At 40.4% G+C, this 26,007-nt stretch overlaps 1 protein-coding gene across 1 annotated transcript; it reads left to right on the top strand.

Annotated features, from left to right (window-relative positions):
- Positions 1 to 5,635: 5,635 nt before the first annotated feature.
- LOC113054005 (uncharacterized protein K02A2.6-like) lies at positions 5,636 to 10,690 on the top strand. Its single transcript, XM_026219213.1, has 2 exons — positions 5,636 to 7,820; positions 8,651 to 10,690. The coding sequence occupies exon 1, from the start codon at positions 6,234 to 6,236 to the stop codon at positions 7,596 to 7,598; it is 1,365 nt and encodes a 454-aa protein (XP_026074998.1). The 5' UTR covers positions 5,636 to 6,233; the 3' UTR covers positions 7,599 to 7,820; positions 8,651 to 10,690.
- Positions 10,691 to 26,007: the final 15,317 nt, after the last annotated feature.

Here is a 26,007-nt window from a genome sequence, read left to right as displayed (position 1 = left end):
ACGACCCCCAAACTCTGAATTCAAGCCACAGTACACAGTGAAGACAGTGAAGCATGGAGGTGCAAGCATCATGATATGGGCATGTTTCTCCTACTATGGTGTTGGGCCTATTTATCGCATACCAGGGATCATGGATCAGTTTGCATATGTTAAAATACTTGAAGAGGTCATGTTGCCCTATGCTGAAGAGGACATGCCCTTGAAATGGTTGTTTCAACAAGACAATGACCCAAAACACACTCGTAAACGGGCAAAGTCTTGGTTCCAAACCAACAAAATTAATGTTATGGAGTGGCCAGCCCAATCTCCAGACCTTAATCCAATTAGAACTTGTGGGGTGATATCAAAAATGCTGTTTCTGAAGCAAAACCAAGAAATGTGAATGAATTGTGGAATGTTGTTAAAGAATCATGGAGTGGAATAACAGCTGAGAGGTGCCACAAGTTGGTTGACTCCATGCCACACAGATGTCAAGCAGTTTTAAAAAACTGTGGTCATACAACTAAATATTAGTTTAGTGATTCACATGATTGCTAAATCCCAGAAAAAAAAAAATGTTTGTACAAAATAGTTTTGAGTTTGTACAGTCAAAGGTAGACACTGCTATTTTTTTGAACACACCCCTTTCAACTAATTGCCCAATTGCACAGCCTTAAGAGCGTGCATATCATGAATGCTGGGTCTTGTTTGTTTTCTGACAATCTACTGAACCTACTGGTAACTTGTTTGCCACGTAGCAATAAAAAATATACTAAAAACCTTGATTATTCTAGTTAGTCACATTGTACTGCTATTATTTTGAACAATACTGTATGCACTGTAAATGTGGAAATTGACAATAAAGCAGACTTGAACTTGAACTTGAACTTGAATGAATACATGTCAAAATTATTTATCTTGAATGTAATATTTGTTTCCTTCTAATTACATTTTCCATATTCACCCCTAAAAAAATTAAAATCCTTCTGAAGACACAATTACAAAATAGACTGATAATGTGGACTCCTTCTCCATTGAGCAAACAAATCACAGGACTAATCAATGTCCAGATTAAATCTCTTGGACACACTTTTAACTGCATATACCATGAAACATTTTAAATATAGCCTCTTTTACGTTATTAATTTAAACAGTATATTTCACAAACTCACCAAGCTTTATTCCAATTCAAAATACACTAGTCAGCAATAAACTTTTGACCTGGATCACCTGTTATAATATTCCTATATTTATTAGTACAGGTTGGTTGAAGAATATCAACGTCTCCTAGTGTGTGTACTCCAAATGTCCCCACAAGTATAATAGGCTAATAGGCCTAGAACCAATCCATTTTGACCTTGTGGGGTGTAGCGTATCAAGCTCAAAAGGCTAAATGTATATAAATAATTACAAATAATTATGATTACTTACAATTATTTATATGAGCTTTCAGTTGTAACATAAATACAAACAAATAAACACATGTACATACAATCACACATACAAGAGAAAGGGAAAATGGGATTTGATGGATGATACTATAAGGAAAACCAGAGAATGAAGCCATGAAAGGCATCAGTTAATCACCTGAGTAAAACCATCATTGCCATTTATAACGGATGGAGCCCGTTGGAGCTTTTACTAAACCTCTGTTTCGCTTAGTTAAATGTATGATACTTGCATTTCCTTGGCCTGGAATGAGTGTCTGGATGCAAAGTCTTGATGGTTTGGAGGTTCGGTGGTGTAGGAGTCGCGATCACGTTCTTCTGGTTTTGAAGAGTGATGAATTCCAAAAGTGTCCTGACTTGATGATGATTGGGAGTTTCATCCCAGTGGAAAGTGACAAGAGCTAAAAGAGACATCAGCTGAGATCCTAAGATCTTTGGTAAATTACAAATTCAAGGCACGAAGCCTTGCGCAGACTTAGGGGTCCAAGAGAGTTCTAGCTCACATACTCTTAGCAGAAGAAAGGAAAGCAGATCGAAGAGAGAGGGCGGAACTGCGTGTGGGCCTTTTTAAAGTCTAAGATGGTTCACGCCTCTCAGGATGGGCTTGTCCAATGAGAAAAGCTGAAATTCCAAGCAGGACTTTGGAAATACTGGGGAGCTATACAACCCTTCGTGTGAAAGCCTGGTAATTTGCATATGTAACTGGATCAGAAGTTGATATACAAACTAGTAAGGGTTTTTAGAACAGTTATCTGTTGCATAGGTATCAACATATAATAGACACTCTCATTTAGATAATCAGAAGATGAATTCATAGATACTAAACATGGTAAGTAACATGAACGAGTGGTTCATATCATAGGCATGCATAAAACAGGATACAAGACAAAAATACAATATACAAGAACATAACAACATACACAATGACCTGAAGTATATGTTTGTTCATACAAAGAAAGTTTTTTCTATAAATTAATTAGAGAAGAGTACATTTTTATAGCAGTATGTTTCAGAGAGTCTTGAGAAGAATTTGCGTCTTCTGCGCCGTGCTTGACGCCCCATTCACGCCGCGAGACCTCCAGACGCGTGTATACGTGCCTTTGCAGTGACTTAACATTGAAATAATTCGCGCCAGATGCTCTATTCGCGTTTGGTGTGAACACAGCATAAGAAGGAATATAATTGTGAGGATACCACCTCTTCTAGTATCTTGGACAGAAAACGGAGATTTGAGATTGGTCTATAATTAACTAGTTCTTTGGGGTCAAGTTGTGTTTTTTTGCTGAGAGGCTTAATAACAGCCAGTTTGAAGGTTTTGGGGACATATCCTAATTACAATGAGGAATTATTAATATTCAGAAGAGGATCTATGATTTCTGAAAGCACCTCTTTTAAGAGCTTAGATGGTATAGGGTCTAACATACATGTTGTTGGTTCAGATGATTTAACAAGTTTATACAATTCTTCCTCTCCTATAGTAGAGAATGAGTGGAACTGTTCCTCAGGGGGTCTATAGGGCACTATCTGACGGCTGAATGGTTGCAATTTTATCTCTAATAGTATCAATTATAGAAGTAAAGTAGTTCATAAAGTCATTACTGCTGTGATGTTGGGAAATGTCAACACTTGTTGAGGCTTTATTTTTTGTTAATTTAGCCACTGTATTGAATAACTACCTGGGGTTATGTTTGTTTTCTTCTAAAAGAGAAGAAAAGTAATCGCATCTAGCAGTTTTTAATGCATTTCTGTAGGAGAAGTTACTTTCCCACCAAGCAATATGAAATACCTCTAGTTTTGTTTTCCTCCAGCTGTGCTCTATTTTTCGGGCTGCTCTCTTTAGGGTGCGAGTATGCTCATTATACCATGGTGTCAGACTGGTTTCCTTAACCTTCCTTAAGCGTAAAGGAGTAACTGTATTTAAAATGCTAGAAAAGAGAGAGTTCATTGTTTCTGTTACATCATCAAGTTGTTCTAAGGAATTCAGATACATAAGGAAGATAACTTAAAAAGCAGTCTTTTGTGAATTCTACAAGTAGAATTTAAAATTTTGGCTATATGAAGTTTGCACAAAACTAAATAAAGATCTGAGATATCATCACTTGGCTGCATAATTTCAACACGATCAACATCAATTCAATGTGACAGTATTAAATCTAGAGTATGATTTTGACAATGAGTAGGTCCTGAAACATGTTGTCTAACCCCAATAGAGTTCAGAATGTCTTTAAATGCTGATCCCAGTGCATCTTTTTCATTATCAACATGGATATTAAAATTACCAACTATTGTTTTTTTTTCTGCAGCCAGAACTAACTCTAAAACTTTAATAAAGTCTGTATGGTGCCCTCGTGGCCTGCATACAGTAGCTGTACTGATACTGACTATAGTAACAGTTAACCAACAGAGGGCGTCATTTAGCTGTGTTGCTTTATGTTGCTTGTAAACGGAGGTTGAGCAATAAAGCACTCTTGAGAAGGGCAGTCTGTGTGATGTGTGCAGTCAATACATGGTACCAGGAGTAAACTCGTAAATCATGAGTGTAATGAATAACATACGCCCACCGGACGAGTTGAAGTTGACGGGTAACGTCCACGCTAACTGGAAAGCCTTTAGGCAAAGTTTTGAACTTTATTTGTTAGCTATTGGACTCGACAAAGGAAACGATCGACGGAAGATAGCTCTGTTGCTAACTGTAGCAGGATGGGCTGCACTGGAGCGTATACAACACGTTCCTCTTTTCGGAAGAGGAAAAAGACACGCTGCCCGCGGTACTGAGCAAGTTTGAGGATTACTGCACGCCGAGAAAGAACAAAACATATGAACGGTATGTCTTCAGGAACAGAATGCAAAAAGAGACTGAATCAATAGAACAGTATGTAACAGACTTGCGTCTTAAGAGTCAATCCTGCAATTTCGGCACACTGTGCGACTCCATGATAAGGGATCAGATAGTAATAGGAGTGCAAGACAAGAGAGTAAGGATGCTGTTGTTAAAAGAAACAGAACTTACCATTGAAAAAGCAGTTGGTATATGTCAGGCTGCGGAAAGTACGAAGATACAATTGAAGTCATTTGAAAATGAAAGTGAAACTGCTGCTGTTGATAAGGTGCAAAAACACAAAAAGATATTTGACAGAAATCCAAATGGAAACCACAGGGCAGAGACTGTGACAGATGTGAAAGTAAACATGCTCCAAAAGAATGTCCAGCTTATCGCAAAGAATGTCGAAAGTGTGGAGGAAAAAATCATTTTGCCAGGCCCTGTCTCAAAAAGAAAAGGGTACATGTCGTCGAACAGAAACAAGAGGAAAGTGATAGTGAGGACGGAGAACCATTGCATGTCGAAGCAGCAATTCTGACTAATATGGATGGTAATAATGACGAATGGATAGCACCTTTGATGGTGGATGGTGTGTCAGTGCCAATGAAAATTGACACAGGTGCACAAGTAAATGTCTTGCCCAGAAAATATTATAATAAGATGAACAATTAGCCAAAAGTGAGACCCAAGAAATTGGACTTGAGGGCATTTAACGATCAGCCGATTCCACATATGGGTGTTTTCAGAGCCAGTCTTTCAGGAGAAGGACGCACCATAAGTGCACTGTTTGTTCTAGTAGAGGAGGATAGACAGCCGATTTTAGGTCTGAAAGCAAGTGAAGGACTTGGGCTTATAAAGAGAGTTCATGTCATTGATAGCACTGTAGTAACCACTAGGGGTGCAACACATAGCAAACAAATGGACATATGTGCAGATTCTACCACAGAGATAGTGAGAGAGTACAAAGATGTATTCCAGGGTATCGGTTGCTTGCCTAATCAGTACAAAATACGGCTGAAAGAAAATGCAGAACCAGTTATCCATGCAGCAAGAAAAGTGCCATTAGCCCTGAAAGAAAGACTGAGAAAAGAACTGAAATCCTTGATAGACAAAGGGATAGTGAGAAAAGTAGAAAATACAGACTGGGTAAATTCTCTCGTCATTGTGGAAAAAAAAAACGGTGATCTGAGACTTTGTATCGATCCAAGAGATCTGAATAAATGGATCAAAAGAGAGCACTATAGGTTGTCAACTAAATCAGACATCACAAGCGCAATGGCTGGAGCACAATTCTTTTCCAAGCTGGATACATCATCAGGGTTCTACCAAGTCAAACTGGATGAGGAAAGTGCAGCATTGTGCACATTTAACACTCCCTTTGGTAGACATTGCTTCCTACGCATGGCTTTTGGGATTGCCTCAGCTCCTGAGGTTTTTCACAGGACTGTACAGCAAATATTTGATGGCATGGAAGGTGTGGGAGTCTTCCTGGATGATGTAGTCGTATGGGGTACTACAAGGGCAGAACATGATGAGCGATTGAGGAAAGCGATGGCACAAGCTCGGAAAACAGGAATGAAACTGAACAAACAAAAGTGTCAGTTTGGGGTGAGAGACATTATTTACCTGGGAGACAGACTTTCTGCAGCAGGGATACAGCCAGACCCTGTAAAAATAAGGGCTATAAAAGAAATGCCACAACCCAAAGAAAACACTAAGCTGCAACGTGCATTAGGCTTAGTCAATTATGTGGGAAGATTTATTCCAAATCTGTCGGCTAACACAAAGGCATTGCGCAGTTTGCTGGAAAGTGGAACTGAGTGGCGATGGGAGCACGAACATGTGACGGAATGGGACATGCTCAAGAACAGCCTAGTTAAAGAACCAGTGCTAAAATTCTTTGATCCTGAGCTTCCAGTGAAAGTATCTACAGATGCTTCAAAGGATGGACTTAGAGCTGTTCTTCTTCAAAAACATGACTTGGCATGGTTTCCAGTGGCGTATGCATCACATCAGTGACAGAGGCAGAAAGAAACTATGCGCAAATAGAGAAAGAGACATTAGGAGCAGTTTTTGGATGTGAAAATTTCCATGAATACATTTATGGAAGAGAATTGGTACTGGAAACTGATCATAAACCACTGATTGCGATCTCAACGAAGGCATTAGGAGATGCTCCTCCTCGCATCCAATGGTTAATGCTCCGTCTCCAGAAATACAGTCTGACGTTTGAGTTCACTCCAGGGAAGCACCTGGTTATGGCAGATGCACTCAGCAGAGCATCTTTGAGCCATACAGGATCAAGAAACAGGGAACATGATGTGCAGGTTCATGTAGACTGTATACAAAAACACCTACCAGTGCCTGAGGATAAATGGAGACAGATTGCTGAAGCAACGGCAGATGATCGTGAGCTACAAGCTGTAATAGAAAAAATCCACCTGCCAAAAGACCAGAAGTTGTCAAATTCTTATCAGAGCTTTAAAGATGAGCTGCCAGTTGTCCATGGGGTGCTCCTGAGAGGTGAACGGATTGTCATAAATACCACCATGTGCTCACAAATGGCAAAACTCACACATGAAGGACACTTAGGCATAGAGAAATGCAAGAGACGTGCAAGAGTTTTGTTATACTGGCCACACATGAATAGGGACATTGAAGCACTGGTGCAGCGCTGTGAGACATGCCAGCGGCACAGGTACCAGCAACCTAAGGAAAACCTTATGGCCAACAATAAACCTGAGGAACCATGGAGAAAGGTCGGAACAGACTTATTTTACCTAGCAGGGAGGGACTACCAGGTCATCATGGATTATAAGTCAAATTATCCAGAGCTGGCGATGCTGACTAATACAACAGCACAGCAAGTGATAAAACACACTAAAGCCATCTTCGCGCGACATGGAATTCCGGTGACTGTGGTAAGTGACAACGGACCACAGTTCAGCAGTCAGGACTACAGGGACTTTGCAGAGACTTATGGGTTTGAACATATAATATCTAGTCCACTGTACCCACAGTCAAACGGCTTGGCTGAAAAAGGAGTACAGATTATAAAGTGTCTGCTAAAGAAAACTGCTGAGACTGGAGAGGATCCTTATTTAGCACTGCTAAACTACAGAGCATCCCCTCTTGAATGTGGACGGTCTCCAGGTGAAATTCTCATGAACAGGGGGGAGCTGAGAACACGGCTACCCTCAGCAGAACACCTGCTTCAGAAGAGATATGAGCTGTGTCCCAAAGTTGAGTGTACAAACTTCGAAGGCCACGGACTTCGAAGACCGGTCTCCGAAGTGCACGAAGGGCCCTCCAAAGTGCGTGAGATGCTCCACCTTAGCAGGATTTCATAATTCCTCCACTTGGTGTTTCCAATTAGCGCTCTGTCGCATAGCAACGGTTCGAGCGGAGCACTGACGAGAAGACAATCCTGCCAGGAGAGGTGGAGCCATCCCAGAGCGGTTTTTGTTTTTATGTTTTTATGTCAAAGTGGAGAAGCCTCTGGTATAACCAAGACCGAGGCCAAGTTACACTGGTTTGCTGTGTCCTTTGTCGGATTACAACTTTAAATGCAGGTACTGGTTTGGAGCTTACTTGAATAATGTAACGTTAATGATACATATGAAAAACTACAAAATACACGAACACACATCAGTTCAAATGCTTACTGATATCTTACAAAGGTGCGATTTTATGTTATTTATTGTCTTGACCATGGTGATCATATGTAGACATGTTTGTAAACCGTTTTTATTAAGCAGTTAAGCATGAAAATAAAACTGAAAAAAAAGTGCATAGTATGAACAGTGCTCTGTTTGATTTTAATATTCGGAGAAAAAATGTTGTTACTTTAATCATAGGTGGACTGTAAGGAAGTACATTAGTTAAATTTACTCAAATATACAAATATAAAGTACTGTTTTGTTTTTCTCACAGACAGCAGCACTACAAAACTATGGTATTTTACAACATGATGCATTGTTGTAGATTAAACTACCAAACAGTGTATTAGTAGGCAACTTAAAATTTAATTACATTGAACATATTTAGAAATGAAACAAATTATTTTTCAGAACAATACTGTACATACCTTTACTTTTAATCTCAATACATTAAGTATATTAGAGTAGCCTATGCAAGATAATACTTCTACTTAAAGGATAGTTCAGTGAAAAATGACAATTCTGTGATCCTTTGCTCACCCTTAAGTTGTTCCAGGTTTGGAATTTTCCTTTTTGGGTAACCTATCCTTTCAGCTAAGGTTTTAAACATGACTAGTAGATTTTAGCCAATATGGTATTGGTAGTTATTAAAAGTAGTTTACTTAAGTATCTCAATATTTCTTCTACTAATTACATTGTCATGGAGCTAAACAATTTCTCTTTTCCTTCTTTCCCTAAATAAGACTAGACCCCTGTGCAGGATAGAGCTGAATGTGGCAGTGCTGGACAGGTGTTTAATGGTTTTGGCCCTGACAGAGCTGCTGGATCTTCTGAGAAGTGAACGCCAACAGTGATGGGTTCCACAATCCAGACCCTGGTGTTTCTCTTCTATCTGCTGCCAGTGGTACATCATAAAGATGGTCTCCAGAGTGTTTGACATGTGCCTCATTCAACTGTCAATGCATTGTCCTCCAAGTCTCTGCTTCACCAAGAGATTGACCTCCTGAAGACCTCAGAACACATGGAAGCAGCGCTGGGCTCAGACTGATGTTGTTTTTATGATTTTGAAACTAAACTATGCTGTAATTGGTTGTAAAAAGTACTTTCAATTATAGAGCAATTTGTTTTAATGTGTAAAAAAAATATTTACAGGATGAAAAAATAAAAGAATGTTTTGAGAAAAAATGTATAAGCTGCATTAAACAAATTAACAACGTACATAAGTACTTCTTTTATTTACACATGAATATGCAAAAAAATAATAATATACAAAATGTACTTATTTACAAACAAATTACACACAAAAAATGAATAATGTACGCAACTTGCGCCACAAAAATAAACTACTGAAATTAGGTTGTTTCATTGACAATATGATATTTTAAAAAGATGCTGAAAAACTGTAATGTACCCATTTTTTCCCCACTGTTTTCTCTTGACTAATGAAGAATATATTTGTTAAGCATTCTCTCAAGAAGAGAAAGCTTGTGCTCCTCCCTCTCTCTCTCTCTCTATCGAGTTTGATGTAATCCTTGAGCAGCTCCACTCGCTCCCTCACCTGTCCCGGGACACTTAGCAAATAAACCATGTCTGTTAACAATGAATGAATGAATTTCAGCAAAAATTGTATTAAATCTTTCCCCAGCATGCTCACTTTCTCCAGAATAGTACTGAAATGAGAAAATGGAAACACTTGAAAAAAACAAAAAAAAAAAAACAAAGAGATAAATATGACACAGCAGGATATGCATACAAAATACTGAAATGCTAAAGTTTGGTTTCAATATTTATAGACATCTCTTGCATGACAGCACTTCAAAAACCCAACAAAGAGAAAGACAATTGCCTTATACTATATATAATCTTGACTTGACTGTCTTATTGTTTGTGTACTTTATGTAAAAAAAAAACACTGGATTTTAACAATTTGGCTAGATATTTGGGTAAATGAAAACACAATACTTACATTTCAATGTGAAGTCCCCCACAGAACTCTCACCTGCCTTGTTAGGTTGTGACGCTGTGACGCAATAGCAGTCCACATCCGCACTTCGGAGTCCACGCACTTCACTTTGGGACACCCTTCACCGCGTTGCTGTGACGCATTCACACTTCAAATGTGCACTTCGGAGACCACGCACTTAAATTTGGGACACAGCTATGGAGATTATAAAGATAAACAGCCAGAGCAGAACCTATGACAGGAATGCCAAACAGTTATGCCCACTGGAACAAGAGGACACGGTACGTGTCAGATGTGATGGAAAATGGGGACCGGTTGCAAAGGTCATCAAAGAGACAACACCAAGATCCTACGAGGTACTTACAGAGTATGGTAACACACTGCGAAGAAATCGCCGTCACCTGCTGAAAGTACCAAGCACCTGTATTGAAAGTACAGACATAGTTATCTCTGATGGACTAACGGAGCAAACCCAAGTAGAAAAACACTCACCTAGCTCTACAACCATCACTGAAAACATCACAGAAAACTCACCCTCCACTGAGATAGGTGGGGGAAGACCACGTCATCACGCAAAGAAACCTAAACGGTTAATAGAAGAGTGTTAAGTTAGTTAAAAAAAAAGGGGGAGATGTACTGATACTGACTATAGTAACAGTTAACCAACAGAGGGCGTCATTTAGCTGTGTTGCTTTATGTTGCTTGTAAACGGAGGTTGAGCAATAAAGCACTCTTGAGAAGGGCAGTCTGTGTAATGTGTGCAGTCAATACAGTAGCCAGTACAAACATAACAGGGAATTTATCATTTATCAATTTATCATTTTGTCACAAGTTTCTGAAAGTTTTTTTCGAGTATGGGTCTGTATGACGTTAGATGGAGCGGAATTTCCTTATATGGGTCCTAAGGGCACTTCTGCCAGAAGAGCGCGTGCTCCCGTAGAGCAGAGCACTGAGAGCACAGACATTCACTGATCAGAGTGGGAGTGAAATGTCACAAAAGTAGTGTGTTTTCGGTTGCCAGGGCAAGACAACCCTGCACAGATTACCCCAAAAAAATAAAAACAGCATTAAGGGACCAGTGGATGGAGTTTATTTTTACAGAGCATCAACGGAGCTGTGCAAGTGTTTTTGTTTGTTCCCTGCATTTCGAAGATGCTTGTTTTACAAACAAGGCCCAGTTTGACGCCGCAGATTTGCATATCGTTTATTTCTTAAGGATGATGCAGTCCCAACGAAAAAGGGTCACGATCGTGTGTTGGAACCGCAGGCGGTGAGTAAAACTGCTTCAAATATCTCTGTTTTGTTAACTTAGCTATCGGCGCGTAAGCACATCAAGTAAACAACATGCGATGTTGGCATAAAACTGCACTTTCCGAATGTACACCTTTAAAAAAAAAAAAAAAAAAAAGACGACATAAAGTGTAACTTAGTCATTTTCCACAACCGCTAAGCAAATATATACAGTTTCAATACATACCACATAGAGACGTCCTGCTGTAGTCGTTGATGCTGCTGCTCTTGTTCAATTTCAGCCTCGGGATCTGATTCTGGATTATAAATCAGAGTATGCGAGCGGAGAGGAGTGGGAGCGGAGCGTGGAGTGGAACGGTGTGATTTTGACAGGAACGAGGAGCGGATTTTTTAAAAGTCGGAGCGTTGTGGTTTTCACTCGATCCAAGAGCGCTCCACCACCGCTCCATCACGAGTACAATTCATGCCAACGGGCCATAATATAACTGCATATTTAGCAAGTATTCACGTTAAACATATTTAACTATAGCTTGATACAGATGGATCTCTCAAATCAGAAGGTTACAATGACGACAATAGCCGAGCGGGAAGTTATAGGTTAGTTCTCAAGGAGTTTAGCGTGCTTTTACTTAATATTTTCGGGTCGAAGCATGATTTAAACAGTTACAGCACATTCACACGCAATCGCTTTTGCAATAATGCATTCAAACAAAAGTAATCTTACAGTGTTACTTCATCTGTTTCTGATTTTGAATGAGCAGAAATCTGTAAGAAATGCATTGACCTGTAGATAAAATAAAAATGTACTGTTATTTTAATCACAAACAAAATTTGCACAGCAGAATACAGTTTGAAACTTTCCTGTTATTTTATTGTTTTATTTTAATATAGGCTACGTTATGAACATAACATTTCAAACATACTGAAATACTTTAGCCACGGAGCGAAGGCGGAGCGGTGTTTCTGGTATCACTGAGCGCGGAGTGGAGCGGGAGCGGGAAATTGTGAACCCGGAGCAGAACTGGAGCGGAGTGATTATTAAATGCTCTGAGCGCGGAGGGGAAATTGCTGCCACTCCACTTCACATACTCTGATGGGAGGCGGACGCACTCCCATGGAGGCAGAGATATTTTAAGCAGTTTTACTCCCCGCTTGCGGTTCCAACACACGATCGTGACCCTTTTTTGTTGGGATTGCATCATCCTTAAGAAATAAACGATATGCAAATCCGTCGTCAAACTGGGCCTTGTTTGTAAAACAAGCATCTTCGAAATGCAGGGAATAAACACTTGCACAACTCCGTTGATGCTCTGTAAAAATAAACTCCGTCCACTGGTCCCTTAATGCTGTTTTTCTTTGGTAATCTGTGCAGGGTTGTCTTGCCCTGGCAACCAAAAACACACTCCTGTTGTGACATTTCACGACGCTCTCGCTCTGATCAGTGAAGTCTGTTGTGCTCTCAGTGCTCTGCTATACGGGAGCGCACGCTCTTCCGGCAGACGTGCCTTTAGGACCCATATAAGGAAATTCCGCTCCATCTAACGTCACACAGAGCCATAGTCGAAAAAAACATTCCGAAACTTGTGGCAAACCGGAAAGGAGTATTTTTGGAACAGAAATACTCCTTCAAACATACAACATAATTTTTTGAAACTTTGTCCATGTTTAGCATGGGAATCCAACTCTTTAACAGTGTAAAAAACTCCCCCCCCCCCCCCCCCCCTTAGCCTGGCATACACATAACATACTAATATGCTTTTAATATCCAAATCCGTTAAAGGATTTTTGGGCTGCATTAATTAGGTAAACTGGAACCGGAAACTCTTCACATAACACCCTATGTACTTGCTACATCATTAGAAGAATGGCATCTACGCTAATATTTGTCTGTTTCTCTCTTGTTCCGAGGTCACTGTGGCCACCAGATCCAGTCTGTATCCAGATCAGAGGGTCACTGCAGTCACCCGGATCCAGTACGTTTCCAGACCAGATGGTGGATCAGCACCTAGAAAGGACCTCTACTGCCCTGAAAGACAGCGGAGACCAGGATAGCTAGAGCCCCAGATACAGATCCCCTGTAAAGACCTTGTCTCAGAGGACCACCAGGACAAGACAAAACAGATGATTCTTCTGCACAATCTGACTTTGCTGCAGCCTGGAATTGAACTACTGGTTTCGTCTGGTCAGAGGAGAACTGGCCCCCCAACTGAGCCTGGTTTCTCCCAAGGTTTTTTTCTCCATTCTGTCACAGATGGAGTTTCGGTTCCTTGCCGCTGTCGCCTCTGGCTTGCTTAGTTGGGGTCACTTCATCTACAGCGATATCATTGACTTGATTGCAAATAAATGCACAGACACTATTTAAACTGAACAGAGATGACATAACTGAATTCAATGATGAACTGCCTTTAACTATCATTTTGCATTATTGAGACACTGTTTTCCAAATGAATGTAAAGTGAAAGTGAAGTGACATTCAGCCAAGTATGGTGACCCATACTCAGAATTTGTGCTCTGCATTTAACCCATCCGAAATGCACACACACAGAGCAGTGAACACACACACACTGTGAGCACACACCCGGAGCAGTGGGCAGCCATTTATGCAGCCATTTATGACCTTCACCCTGGCCACGACAACTTGCCGGACCTCTTCCCTGACCACGTTGTTCACTGCATGCAAAGCCACAGGTGACTGGGCAACATTTCTGTGTGGCAGGACACTGGCCATCATGGATACACCTTTCAGCACACGGTGGAATATTCTCTGGTAGGGGACATTGACCCACTGCGTGGACACAGATAGTCAGCTTTAGTCAGTGCATGGATCGTGTGCCACTTCAATATTCAGCACAAAACATTCAGAGCATGAACAAGTTACACATACAGAGAGAATAATATTCCAATAAGTATTATTCCTCTATATTTTTGTAAAGCTTAAAGGTGCCATATGCAAAAATTGAGGTAAAATTATCCATAACATGACCTACACGCATCAAAAGAATGAGAAGAAATAAAGGCGATGATGTCATTAAAAAAATGTCAAGTTATAGTGCTGCAGAGATATCAACCTTAATTTGCATTAGCATTACTAGCCCCGGCCCGACAGGTGTCGTAATACCAGTTTCGGCCATGGGAGGCGGTATGCGGGCAACATAACCACCAGCCAACCTGCAATACACGAATAACTCGCACGGCTTGTGGCTGTGTACTTGAACCTGATGTCAATCGTGTGGAAAGTACAGCACACAGTTCAGGGAAGAGAGCGTCACCCGCTACAGGTAAACAACTGCGCACGGAAACACAAATCAAATCCGATAAGAAAAGGACCAGAGTAAACATCAGCACTGCTTTCAATCGCTGGAGAAAACTGATGGACCTGAAAGAAATGAGGTTCCACTCCAAACTTGCAACATTTCTTTTCGATTGGTAAGTTAGATGCTGTTAGTATTTCGCTAGAAGTTTGTTTTATATGTTTGTGTATTTGTTTTCGGGAAGTTATAACATAGAAATGTATCAAAGGCTGTTCGATAAACATGTTAATGTTAACGATGGCTAACCGTAGCTGCGTTTAATAATTAGCAAGCTATAACTTAACGTTACCCATTTTATTATATCATAACTAACCTGCTCTGTCTAGTCTGTTGGTCTCCGTGTCCTGTTTGCTTCGTGGTTTTTTTTGTGCGTGAAAAAATTTATGTGTGGCGTAAAAGCGTGTGAAAAGAGTCAATTGCGTGTGTCTCACGGTGAATGCTTGAGAGTTGGCACATTAGCTCCCAAGCAGAATAAAGGACAGGTTGATTATTGCTGTTTAGCGTTTGTATTAATCTATGATGTGTCCCTGTTTGCGTACAGGGACATAAAAAATAAATTAAAAGTGATACGTGGACCAAGGTGTCTGAGATTGTTGATTTTAAGTAAAGGATCCTAATATTTCGTCCACAACAATATTTAATGAGGTTAACTTATAACTCCTTGTGGTTAGTCTGCAGGAGATCAACAAGCTTGTTTGCTTTGCGGCCGCTTTAAATACAAAATAAGCATTCGATCTACGTTAGAGCATCTGAGTGCTCACAAATCTTTCTGCAGCGTCGTGAGCAGAGCGGCAAGAACGATTTTTGATGCTCTACACGCCGGCGGTGTGAATGCACAGGTAGGCTTCGGCTATGGCTGTAGTGTTGTTGTGAAAGTAGGGGTGGAGCATAGAGACTATGCCGTTTCTCGTTTGTTACTCTAGAGTAGACCAATTCACTTTATTGAGGCATATTGCCCCCATCTGATATGGAATGTGGAGTATGACTTGATTTTTTTTGCCAAACATCACAGATGGCACCTTTAGAACTACCCAAATTAATTTCAAAAGACCTTCCTGAATTTTTTTTTTTTTTTTTGGCAGTATAACAAAGTCAGCAGATCTTCTCACCTGCAGTTCATTTTTGAATAGCATGAGTTATGCTCAAGTATCCAAACAGACACAACAAAACAGCAATCAATGAGAAATACACTCGAGCTGTCATCCTCCCTACCAGCAATCTCACAATGCTCTCTGCTGGAGAATGCAAGGAATTGGTGCATCAGAAGCAGTGGACAACAAAGTGCAAAAACAAATACGTGTTGCTGCAATATAAGCCTCTTTAAAATGGGGTTTTAAAGATCCACGTAGATCAGGTGAAGTTCAACAATGATCAAACTCACCTGCCTGTAGTTTTCTTGTAATCTGGAATGCCTTAATTAGCTTGTTCAGGTGTGTTTGATTGGGGTTGGATGAGCTGAATGCTGCGTTCGGTGCACCGCATTATAATTAAGGTAGCCTAATTATGAGAGGATTGTGCGTTTCTATGGCGACACTATCAACTGCAAAATTAATCTGCAGTGGTCAGGTGGTACAGCGATCATGTTGTGGTAGGCTGCGTGCCGCTTCTTCTTCTATTTTTTTTAATTATACAGAACAAAATATACAACAGTAATGCACAGGAGTGTGTAAACCAATTATTAATGTAAATTTGTAATGTCATTTTAATGTAATCAATAATTGTATATTTGTGGAAAATATTACAAGTATTGTTTGCTTTTTTTATTAACAATGTTCTCCAAAGTAGTACAGTAGTCCTTAAGTCTCCTGAAGAAAATGCATGAAATTTGGTTTGGACCCTGACCTTCTTCTTATGTATGTGAAATTTTCCCAAAGTTATAAAAAGATGTACAAGAAAAAGTAAAGTTATTATTATGTAGCGTATCAGTCCCGAACCAGACAACCAGACAAATTAGAGATTCGATCGGGGGCATGGCTGAAACATGAGGAGACGATTTCCACAGAACGGCTCAAGACAACAGGATGTTGTAAATAATTTTTTAGCACCACAAGTCATAAGCAAGTCCACTAACCAACCAACTCTTTCACAGAACAGCTTTCAACATTAACACCATTAGAACAATAATTGACAATTTCAATTTGGAAAAGAGATTGTCAAATTTGGGGCAAGTAATCAAGATTGGTGGTCAAAGAGATGCTCAGCATGACCATCACATGTAAACCCATGACAGTAATCATGATCACAAGATTTTCAGATTGACTTCCCCCACCTAGTAGAAAAGAACCAGACTGAAATTCCTTCCAGGGGACCTTTTAACCTCTGGTCTCCACAGAATGTCCTTATGTCAGAGAATGGCACAGAAACTGTTTTTTTTACAGATGTAGATGCACCAAAATTAACTAAAAATAGACTTCTAAAGGAATATCAGCCGATTACTTAACTCCATATTATATATGTAACCCACACATTGGAATATCATGTTTCTTATCGCTTATTGTGTATGGCTTTTTAATAACTATTGAATAGCTTAAGGATTCATGTTCAGTATGTGTGTTTGAATATTCTTGCTTGAAATGTTTCTGACCATCAGTTATTTGTCAAATGTATCATATTCTTGTTATAGGAATCATGTCCAAAATTATACCCTGCAAGAGCGTTAAAATGCAGACCACGTGATTGATAAGATGACATATCTATGGGGGTGGAGAAACATCGCAACACCCAGAGCAAAGACAATATCTAATTGTTCAAGACAACATTTGAGGTGTGGCCGAAAGACCAGTTTAAATACTCAGGACATCATCAAATTTAGCTTTTAGCTTTTGCTTTAAGTCATCAATTTTAGCGTTCTTTGAGCACTGTTCCAGAGTGCTTTGGCCTGCACGCCTGCTGCTACTTAGCCACAATGAGAAGAAACACCAGTCTGGTCAAATTTTACTTCTATTATTTTACTATAGTTTCTTTTCTTTTCTGTTTGAGAGTTTCTTTTTCTGAGTTAAGGTTTGTAATGCAGTGTCTCTGAGTCTGACCTCAAGTGCCCGTCTGAAACTTCAACCAGCCCACAACTGCATATCGTCAGCCAATGCCCAACCACTGGCTTCCCAAGAAGTCACTTCACAGCTACTGAACTTCCAGCCAATCAGTAACCTCGGGAAACCCCCTTTTCAATAACAACAAATGGAACCCCTTTACACAGTCAACACAAGTAATGTACAGTATTGTTCAAAATAATAGCAGTACAATGTGACTAACCAGAATAATCAAGGTTTTTAGTATATTTTTATTGCTACGTGGCAAACAAGTTACCAGTAGGTTCAGTAGATTGTCAGAAAACAAACAAGACCCAGCATTCATGATATGCACGCTCTTAAGGCTGTGCAATTGGGCAATTAGTTGAAAAAAAATAGCAGTGTCTACCTTTGACTGTACAAACTCAAAACTATTTTGTACAAACTTTTTTTTTTCTGGGATTTAGCAATCCTGTGAATCACTAAACTAATATTTAGTTGTATGACCACAGTTTTTTAAAACTGCTTGACATCTGTGTGGCATGGAGTCAACCAACTTGTGGCACCTCTCAGCTGTTATTCCACTCCATGATTCTTTAACAACATTCCACAATTCATTCACATTTCTTGGTTTTGCTTCAGAAACAGCATTTTTGATATCACCCCACAAGTTCTCAATTGGATTAAGGTCTGGAGATTGGGCTGGCCACTCCATAACATTAATTTTGTTGGTTTGGAACCAAGACTTTGCCCGTTTACTAGTGGGTTTTGGGTCATTGTCTTGTTGAAACAACCATTTCAAGGGCATGTCCTCTTCAGCATAGGGCAACATGACCTCTTCAAGTATTTTAACATATGCAAACTGATCCATGATCCCTGGTATGCGTTAAATAGGCCCAACACCATAGTAGGAGAAACATGCCCATATCATGATGCTTGCACCTCCATGCTTCACTGTCTTCACTGTGTACTGTGGCTTGAATTCATTTGGGGGTCGTCTCACAAACTGCCTGTGGCCCTTGGACCCAAAAAGAACAATTTTACTCTCATCAGTCCACAAAATGTTCCTCCATTTCTCTTTAGGCCAGTTGATGTGTTCTTTGGCAAATTGTAACCTCTTCTGCACATGCCTTTTTTTTAACAGAGGGACTTTGCGGGGGATTCTTGAAAATAGATTAGCTTCACACAGACGTCTTCTAACTGTCACAGTACTTACAGGTAACTCCAGACTGTCTTTGATCATCCTGGAGGTGATCATTGGCTGAGCCTTTGCCATTCTGGTTATTCTTCTATCCATTTTGATGGTTGTCTTCCGTTTTCTTCCACGTCTCTCTGGTTTTGCTCTCCATTTTAAGGCATTGGAGATCATTTTAGCTGAACAGCCTATCATTTTTTGCACCTCTTTATAGGTTTTCCCCTCTCTAATCAACTTTTTAATCAAAGTACGCTGTTCTTCTGAACAATGTCTTGAACGACCCATTTTCCTCAGCTCTCAAATGCATGTTCAACAAGTGTTGGCTTCATCCTTAAATAGGGGCCACCTGATTCACACCTGTTTCTTCACAAAATTGATGACCTCAGTGATTGAATGCCACACTGCTATTTTTTTGAACACACCCCTTTCAACTAATTCAACTAATTGCCCAATTGCACAGCCTTAAGAGCGTGCATATCATGAATGCTGGGTCTCATTTGTTTTCTGACAATCTACTGAACCTACTGGTAACTTGTTTGCCACGTAGCAATAAAAAATATACTAAAAACCTTGATTATTCTGGTTAGTCACATTGTACTGCTATTATTTTGAACAATACTGTACCTCCAGACTGAGCTAAACTGGTGTATCTAATATAATTTCAACCTCATTGAGGAACTCAACGTGAGGGTTAATTAAGTGATTGATGGATGTTCATGTCTATGCAATTTCACACATTGCAGTAAACTTGGGATTTCACATTTTCATTCTCTTGAACTCATTGTTTTCTAAATTTCTATCGCCCTGCAACTTGTGTGAATGTATGAGCACGTGTGCTTATGTGTTAGATTAGTTTATATGTCTTAGATTTATCTAATAAAGCCTTATTCATATTGTAAAGATAAGTATCTTGTGTTTTGTGATAACAGCTCAATCAATGAATTGTTGGCCATCTCAGTGATCAGCCATAAAACAGTAATTCTGTCCAAATTACCTTTAAAATCTTAAATGATTCCCTTTGAGCAAAATTTACCTGTTTCCCTTAAAATTATTATGTTTATTGGAATAATCAATACATGTCAAAATTATTTAACTTGAATGTAATATTTGTTTCCTTCTAATTACATTTTACATATCCACCCCTCAAAAAATGAAAATCCTTGTGAAATCACAATTACAAAATAGACTGATAATGTAGACTCCTTTTCCACTGAGCTAACAAATCACAGGAATAATCAATGTCCAGATTAAATCTCTTGAACACAGTTTTAGCTGCATATACCATGAAATATTTTAAATATAGCCTCTTTTACGTTATTAATTTAAACAGTATATTTCACAAACACGGCAAGCTTTATTCCAATTCTAAATACACTGGTCAGCAATAAACTTTTGACCTGGATCGCCTGTTATAATGTTCCTATATTTATTAGTACAGGTTGGTTTAAGAATATCAACGTCTTCTAGTGTGTGTACTCCAAATGTCCTAACAAAGTTTAATAGGCCTAGAACCAATCCATTTTGACCTTGTGGGGAGTAGCAAATCAAGCTCAAAAGACCAATCTATATAAATAATTACACATAATTATGCTTAAATGCAATTATTTATATGAGCTTTCAGTTGTAACATAAATACAAACAAATAAACAAATGTACATGCAATCACATATACAAGAGAAAGTGAAAATGGGATTTGATGTATGATACCATAAGGAAAACCAGAGAATGAAACCATGAAAAGAGAGTGGAATGTGACAAGAGCTAAAAGAGACATCAGCTGAGATTTTAAGGTTTACGCAGACTTAGGGGTCTAAGAGAGTTCTAGCTCACATACTCTTAGCAGAAGAAAGGAAAGCAGATCGAAGAGGGAGGGCGGAACTGCGTGTGGGCCTTTTTAAAGTCTAAGATGGTTCACGCCTCTCAGGATGGGCTTGTCCAAGGAGAAAAGCTGAAATTCCAAGCAGGACTTTGGAAATACTGGGGAGTTATACAACCCTTCATGTGAAAGCCTGGTAATTTGCATATGTAACTGGATCAGAAGTTGATATACAAGCTAGTAAGGATTTTTAGAACACTAATATGTTGCATAGGTATCAACATATAATATACACTCTCGTTTATATCATCAGAAGATGAATTCATAGATACTAAACATGGTAAGATAACATACACGAGTGGTTCATATCATAGGCATGGATAAAACAGGATACAATACAAAAATACAATATACAAGAACATTAACAACATACACAATGATCTGAAGTATATGTGTGTTCATACAAAGAAAGTTTTTCTATAAATTAATTAGAAAAGACTCCATTTTTGTAGCAGCATGTTTCAGAGAGAACTCCGCAGGAGGAAGATCCTCTCCACATACTTTCAGGTTGCAAAAGTCTTGCTGAAGTGTCGTGGTTGCCATGGTAACCGGGGTCTGGAGTCATTCGCAGGGCTAATGGGCTAATACTTTGCTAAAAGTCCAGGTCTCAGAGAAAGGAACTTAAAGGGATACTCCATCCCAAAGTGAAAATTGTCATTTAATCACTTGCCCCCATTTCATTCACACACCCGTAAAAGCTTTGTTCGAACACAATTTAAGATATTCTGGATGAAAACTGGTTGGCTTGAAAATATCCCATAGAATGCCAAGGAACGCTGTCAAGGTCCGGAAAAGTATCTTCAGAATAGTCCATCTGCCATCGGTGGTTCAACCACAATGTTATAAAGCAATAAGAATGCTTTATACACAAAGAAAACTACTCTAATCAACAATTTGTCATCTACCCTGACCGTAGTGCCATTTTGTAGAATATAAGCTGAACGCAGGCAGCATACGTTCTATGTCATGCTTTCTACACGTTTACGCTTTGAAAGGAAACAGTGCATCCATGTAGTGCATCTTAAATTGTGTTCCAAAGATGAACAAACTTACAGGTTTGGAATGACATGGGGTAAGGGATCAATGACCATTTCAGTTGAGGTGAAGTACCCCTTTAAAGCACTGATGCCAGAAAGCCGCTATGTGAGAAAACAGCCAAAGGATACAAGACACCAACTCTTCAAATCAAGCAACTTTTTATTTGAGATGGGGACAAAATCTTTCTAAACTGTTTGAGCAAACAGGGAAGGCATGGCATATAAATAAAAGCACTGAATTTAAAAGATCTCCAGTAAGTGTTCAGACCCGTGACCCTTTCCTTGACCACATCTTGGACCTTAACCACATTCACAACCAGTTCCCTGACCACTTGCCTGGCCGCGACCACTTCAATGACCTTCACCCTGGCTATGACCATTTCCCTGGCTGCATCCATGACCTTCTCCCTGGTCGCTTCCATGACATTCACCCTGGCCATGACCTTGACCCTGGCTGCTTCCATAACCTTTTCCCTGGCCACGACCGCTTCCATGACCTTCAACCTGGCCACGACTGCTTCCCTGACCTTCACCCTGGCCACTTCCATGACTTTCTCCCTGTCCACGATCGCTTCCCCAGCCACTTACGAGACTTTCACCCTGGTTGTCCCTGGCTGTCTCCATAACCTTCACCCTGGCCACGACCACTTCCCTGGCTGCTTCCATGACCTTCGCCCTGGCCATGACCACTTCCCTGGCTGCTTCCACGACCTTTGCCCTGGCCACGACCACTTCCCTGGCCGCTTCCATGAGCTAGCCATGCTTCTGAATGAAAGATCGTAATGACGCCATGTAGATTAAGAAGAGAAGTGGTCCAAGTACTGAACCTTGAGGAACCCCAGTAGTAAGGTGTTGTGACTTAGAAACATCACCCCTCCAAGACACACTGAAGGATCTGTCAGAGAGGTAGGACTTAACCCACAGGAGTGCGGTTCCAGAGATGCCCATCTTTCTGAGGGTGGACAGGAGAATCTGGTGATTAACAGTGTCAAAAGCAGCAGACAGGTCCAGTAAGATGAGTACTGAGGATTTTGAAGCTGCTCTTGCTAGTCGCAGGGCTTCAGTAACTGAGAGCAGAGCAGTCTCAGTTGAGTGGCCACTTTTGAAGCCATATTGGTTGCTGTCCAGGAGGTTGTTCTGTACAAGGAACATAGAAAGCTGGTTGAACACAGCTCGCTCAGTCCACCCGGAAATACACCTGAGCCTGCCCTGCCGCAAGCTAAGTCCCAGATTCATTGGCCCATTCACCATCCTTGAGCAGATCAATCAGGTCACATACAAACTACAATTACCACCTGAATACCGGATTCACCCCACTTTCCATGTGTCCCTCCTGAAACCTCACCATCCATCTGTTTCTCCCTCCACATAACCTGGTGAAGCTGAAGCCCCCCCTCCACTCCTCCTAGAAGACGGTGCTGCCTACGAAGTTAGAGACATCCTGGACTCCCGGCGGCGTGGTGAACAACTTGAATATCTAGTGGACTGGGAAGGATATGGTCCAGAGGAACGTTCATGGGTCCCACGCAACGACATCCTGGATCTGAACTTACTAAACACCTTCCACTCCAGTCATCCTAACCGGCCAGCTCCCAGAGGAAGAGGATGTCCACCACGTCGTCGGGAGCGGGCCGTGGGCAGGGGTGTGCTGTTACAAACACGTCAGGTTCCACCTCCACTCATTCACAAGCTGGGTTCACGCCAAACTGGTTTAATTTTTTTTATCAAAACATGTGATTGAATAGTATTAAATGATGAGCTAAAATCAATAAAAAGCAGTCAAGCATAAGCATCTGAATCCTCCAGGTGATTTAAAACCAAATGCATCAAACTGTTGATGGCATCACCCATTCCTCTGACCTGAGGTGGATCTAGTTGGTCATTAACATCTGTTATTAAGATTGAACTTTATTCCTTCATACATTCTAGGTCATAGTTTTTAGTATCGAACCTTAGAAAAAAGCTGTTTAAATCGTCTGCTTTATGCGCGTCACTATTTGTAAAAAACTTATTTTTTGCTGGTTGCATATTTTTTATAGAGTTCTACATTCTATGAGAATTAGACCTATTAAAATTTTCTTCTAAAATATTTTTTTTCCTTGACACTCTTAGCACCTGATTCAGTTCTTTCTGAACAGATTTAAGTACTACATGATTTTGATTTCTAAAAACTTTTTTTTCTATTAATACAATACTAAATCTCTTTAGTAATATAAAAGTTATTATTTGGATAGATAATAACCTGCTTCTTAGTAATCATGTTATCCATGCAAAAATTCACGTAATCAGTTATAACTTCAGTGGTTTCATTTAGATCAGCACTGTTAAAAATGTCCCAATCAGTGCATAAGAAGCAGCGCTTCAAGGATTCAGTACTATTTTCCGACCACACCTGCACATTTGCACACCTGAGACAAATCCCCTAACTAAATCTTGGATCACCGCCTCTTCATCGACTTCATCGACTTCAAGGTGATGGGTGAATGGTTCCTCTAGGTCTGCAGGGTCAGTGCTGATATGTTAAGAAGTCTGACCTAAAGAGGCTTATAACAGAGAAACAAACAATAAAATATTAACAGTGTCAAAGTGTCAAATAAAGTTAAAAACATGCCTTGATCTACATTAAGTTCAACTGAGTTGTGTGAATATTAGCAAGGACATCCAGATGTTGCTTGGTAAACTTCTAGATTTAAATATTGTGTGAATAAATTAATGATCCATTTTCAATTCTATGATTCATTCATTCAACTTATTAAATTCCAGACTTTATAAAACTGAACCTAAGTTGTGCCTGTGCCATAAAAATAATAATAATAATTAAACAAAAAAAATGAGTGGAGAGGCTTGTTCAAACTGAAGTAAACACTAGGAAAAATATTCTCATCACATGAGGTCTCATTTACCATCATTACTCCTCACAGCTTCATCAATAAATCTGCTCCAATTTTTTATCTAACTGATTGGTCCGTTTGGCGCTGTGGGTGGATTTTCTGTGCACCAAAATGCCTCCGGTTACTGTCATAACCTCTGTTCCATGAGAGGCAAGAACGAGACATTACGTCAGCTATGACGTATATGGGGAACTCCTCCCTTCTCCACTTTTGCTGAAATCTTATGGGCTAATGCCAGCTGGGGACAGCTGGCCAATTGACAGTGGTCAGTGGGCAGTATAAAATGCATGGGTGTGAAAATTACGTCAGAAACACAACTGAATGCTAGTACAGCTGATCAAACAGCATCCACGGCGGCTAAAATAATGTCTCATTCCTGCCTCTCAGGAAACCGAGGTTACGTTCCCGTTCAAGGTGATAACTCAACTATGATGTATATGAGAGCAGTGAAGATAAGCTCTCAATGGGGTCAGTGACACCCACACATAAGCAAGACAGTTCTAGTCAATAGCTAATGCCGCGTTTCCACCGCAGGAACTTTACCCAGGAACTAGGTACTTTGGCCTGGTGCTCGGTGTGTTTCCACCGCAGGAACCAGGAACTAAATAAAGTTCCGGGTAAAAAAAATGCCCCTCAGAAAGTCCCTGTTGGCGAGGTAGTACTTTTTCAAAGTTCCGGAACTTTCGTGGGCGGGACTTGGGCGCTGAACATCCTGATTGGTTGAGTTCACGCAGCATTGGTTGAGTTCAACCACCATTTATTCGGATCAACATTTTCAAAATATTACTGTTACTGTGTCACGGAAAAGACTGGATGCAAGTGCAAGTTAATATCTCTTTAATGAGAGCTTTCCACAGAAAAGTCAGATATGCAGGAGAAGACAAGACACACTAGCAGCAGGAGAGATGGCAACACAGGGACCTTGATGGGCGCTGGTGTTCGTGGTGAGTGGAGTCCGTGAAGTGACCGTGGCTGAAGTGATGAACGAGGTAATCCAGAACGAATATCCAAAGGAACTAACAGGCAACAGGAAACAGCGACGAGAGATCCAGAGCAGGAACAACTACACGGGGGCAACAACAACACCAGGACTCCAAACAACGATCTGACAAACATGAGACGAAAGACAAGGTGTAAATATAGGCAAGATGTAATAAGCCGCAGCTGCCGCTGATCAGTAATCAGCGGCGACGCCCACACAGAACAATCAGGTGATACACCCCGCAACCTACACACAGACAACAAGATTACACTATGTATCAATGAACCGTGACAGTACCCCTCCTCCTAGGAACGCCTCTCGGCGTTCCCACCACCCCTTACCTGTTGATTGTAATCATCGATAAGGGAGTGATCCAGAATGTCCCGGGCAGGTACCCAACTTTTCTCCTCCGGACCGTAACCTTCCCAGTCCACCAAGTACTGGAATCCACGTCCCCTCCGCCTCGAGTCCAGAATACAGTTAACCGAATAGGTGGGTTCCCCATCTACGAGTCGCGGCGGTGGAGGAACCAGGACAGGCAGATTAAGCGGTGAGTGAAAAACTGGTTTAATTTTGGAAACATGAA

Source organism: Carassius auratus, chromosome 35 (genome assembly GCF_003368295.1).
Source record: "Carassius auratus strain Wakin chromosome 35, ASM336829v1, whole genome shotgun sequence".
Classification (NCBI taxonomy): domain Eukaryota; kingdom Metazoa; phylum Chordata; class Actinopteri; order Cypriniformes; family Cyprinidae; genus Carassius; species Carassius auratus.
Note: the sequence above shows the minus strand (reverse complement) of the source record. Positions and strands in the feature narration are given on the sequence as shown.

Bases quoted from the DNA above. Each gene is read 5' to 3' on its own strand.
- LOC113054005 (XM_026219213.1), top strand. From the start codon at position 6,234: ATGGTTTCCAGTGGCGTATGCATCACATCAGTGACAGAGGCAGAAAGA.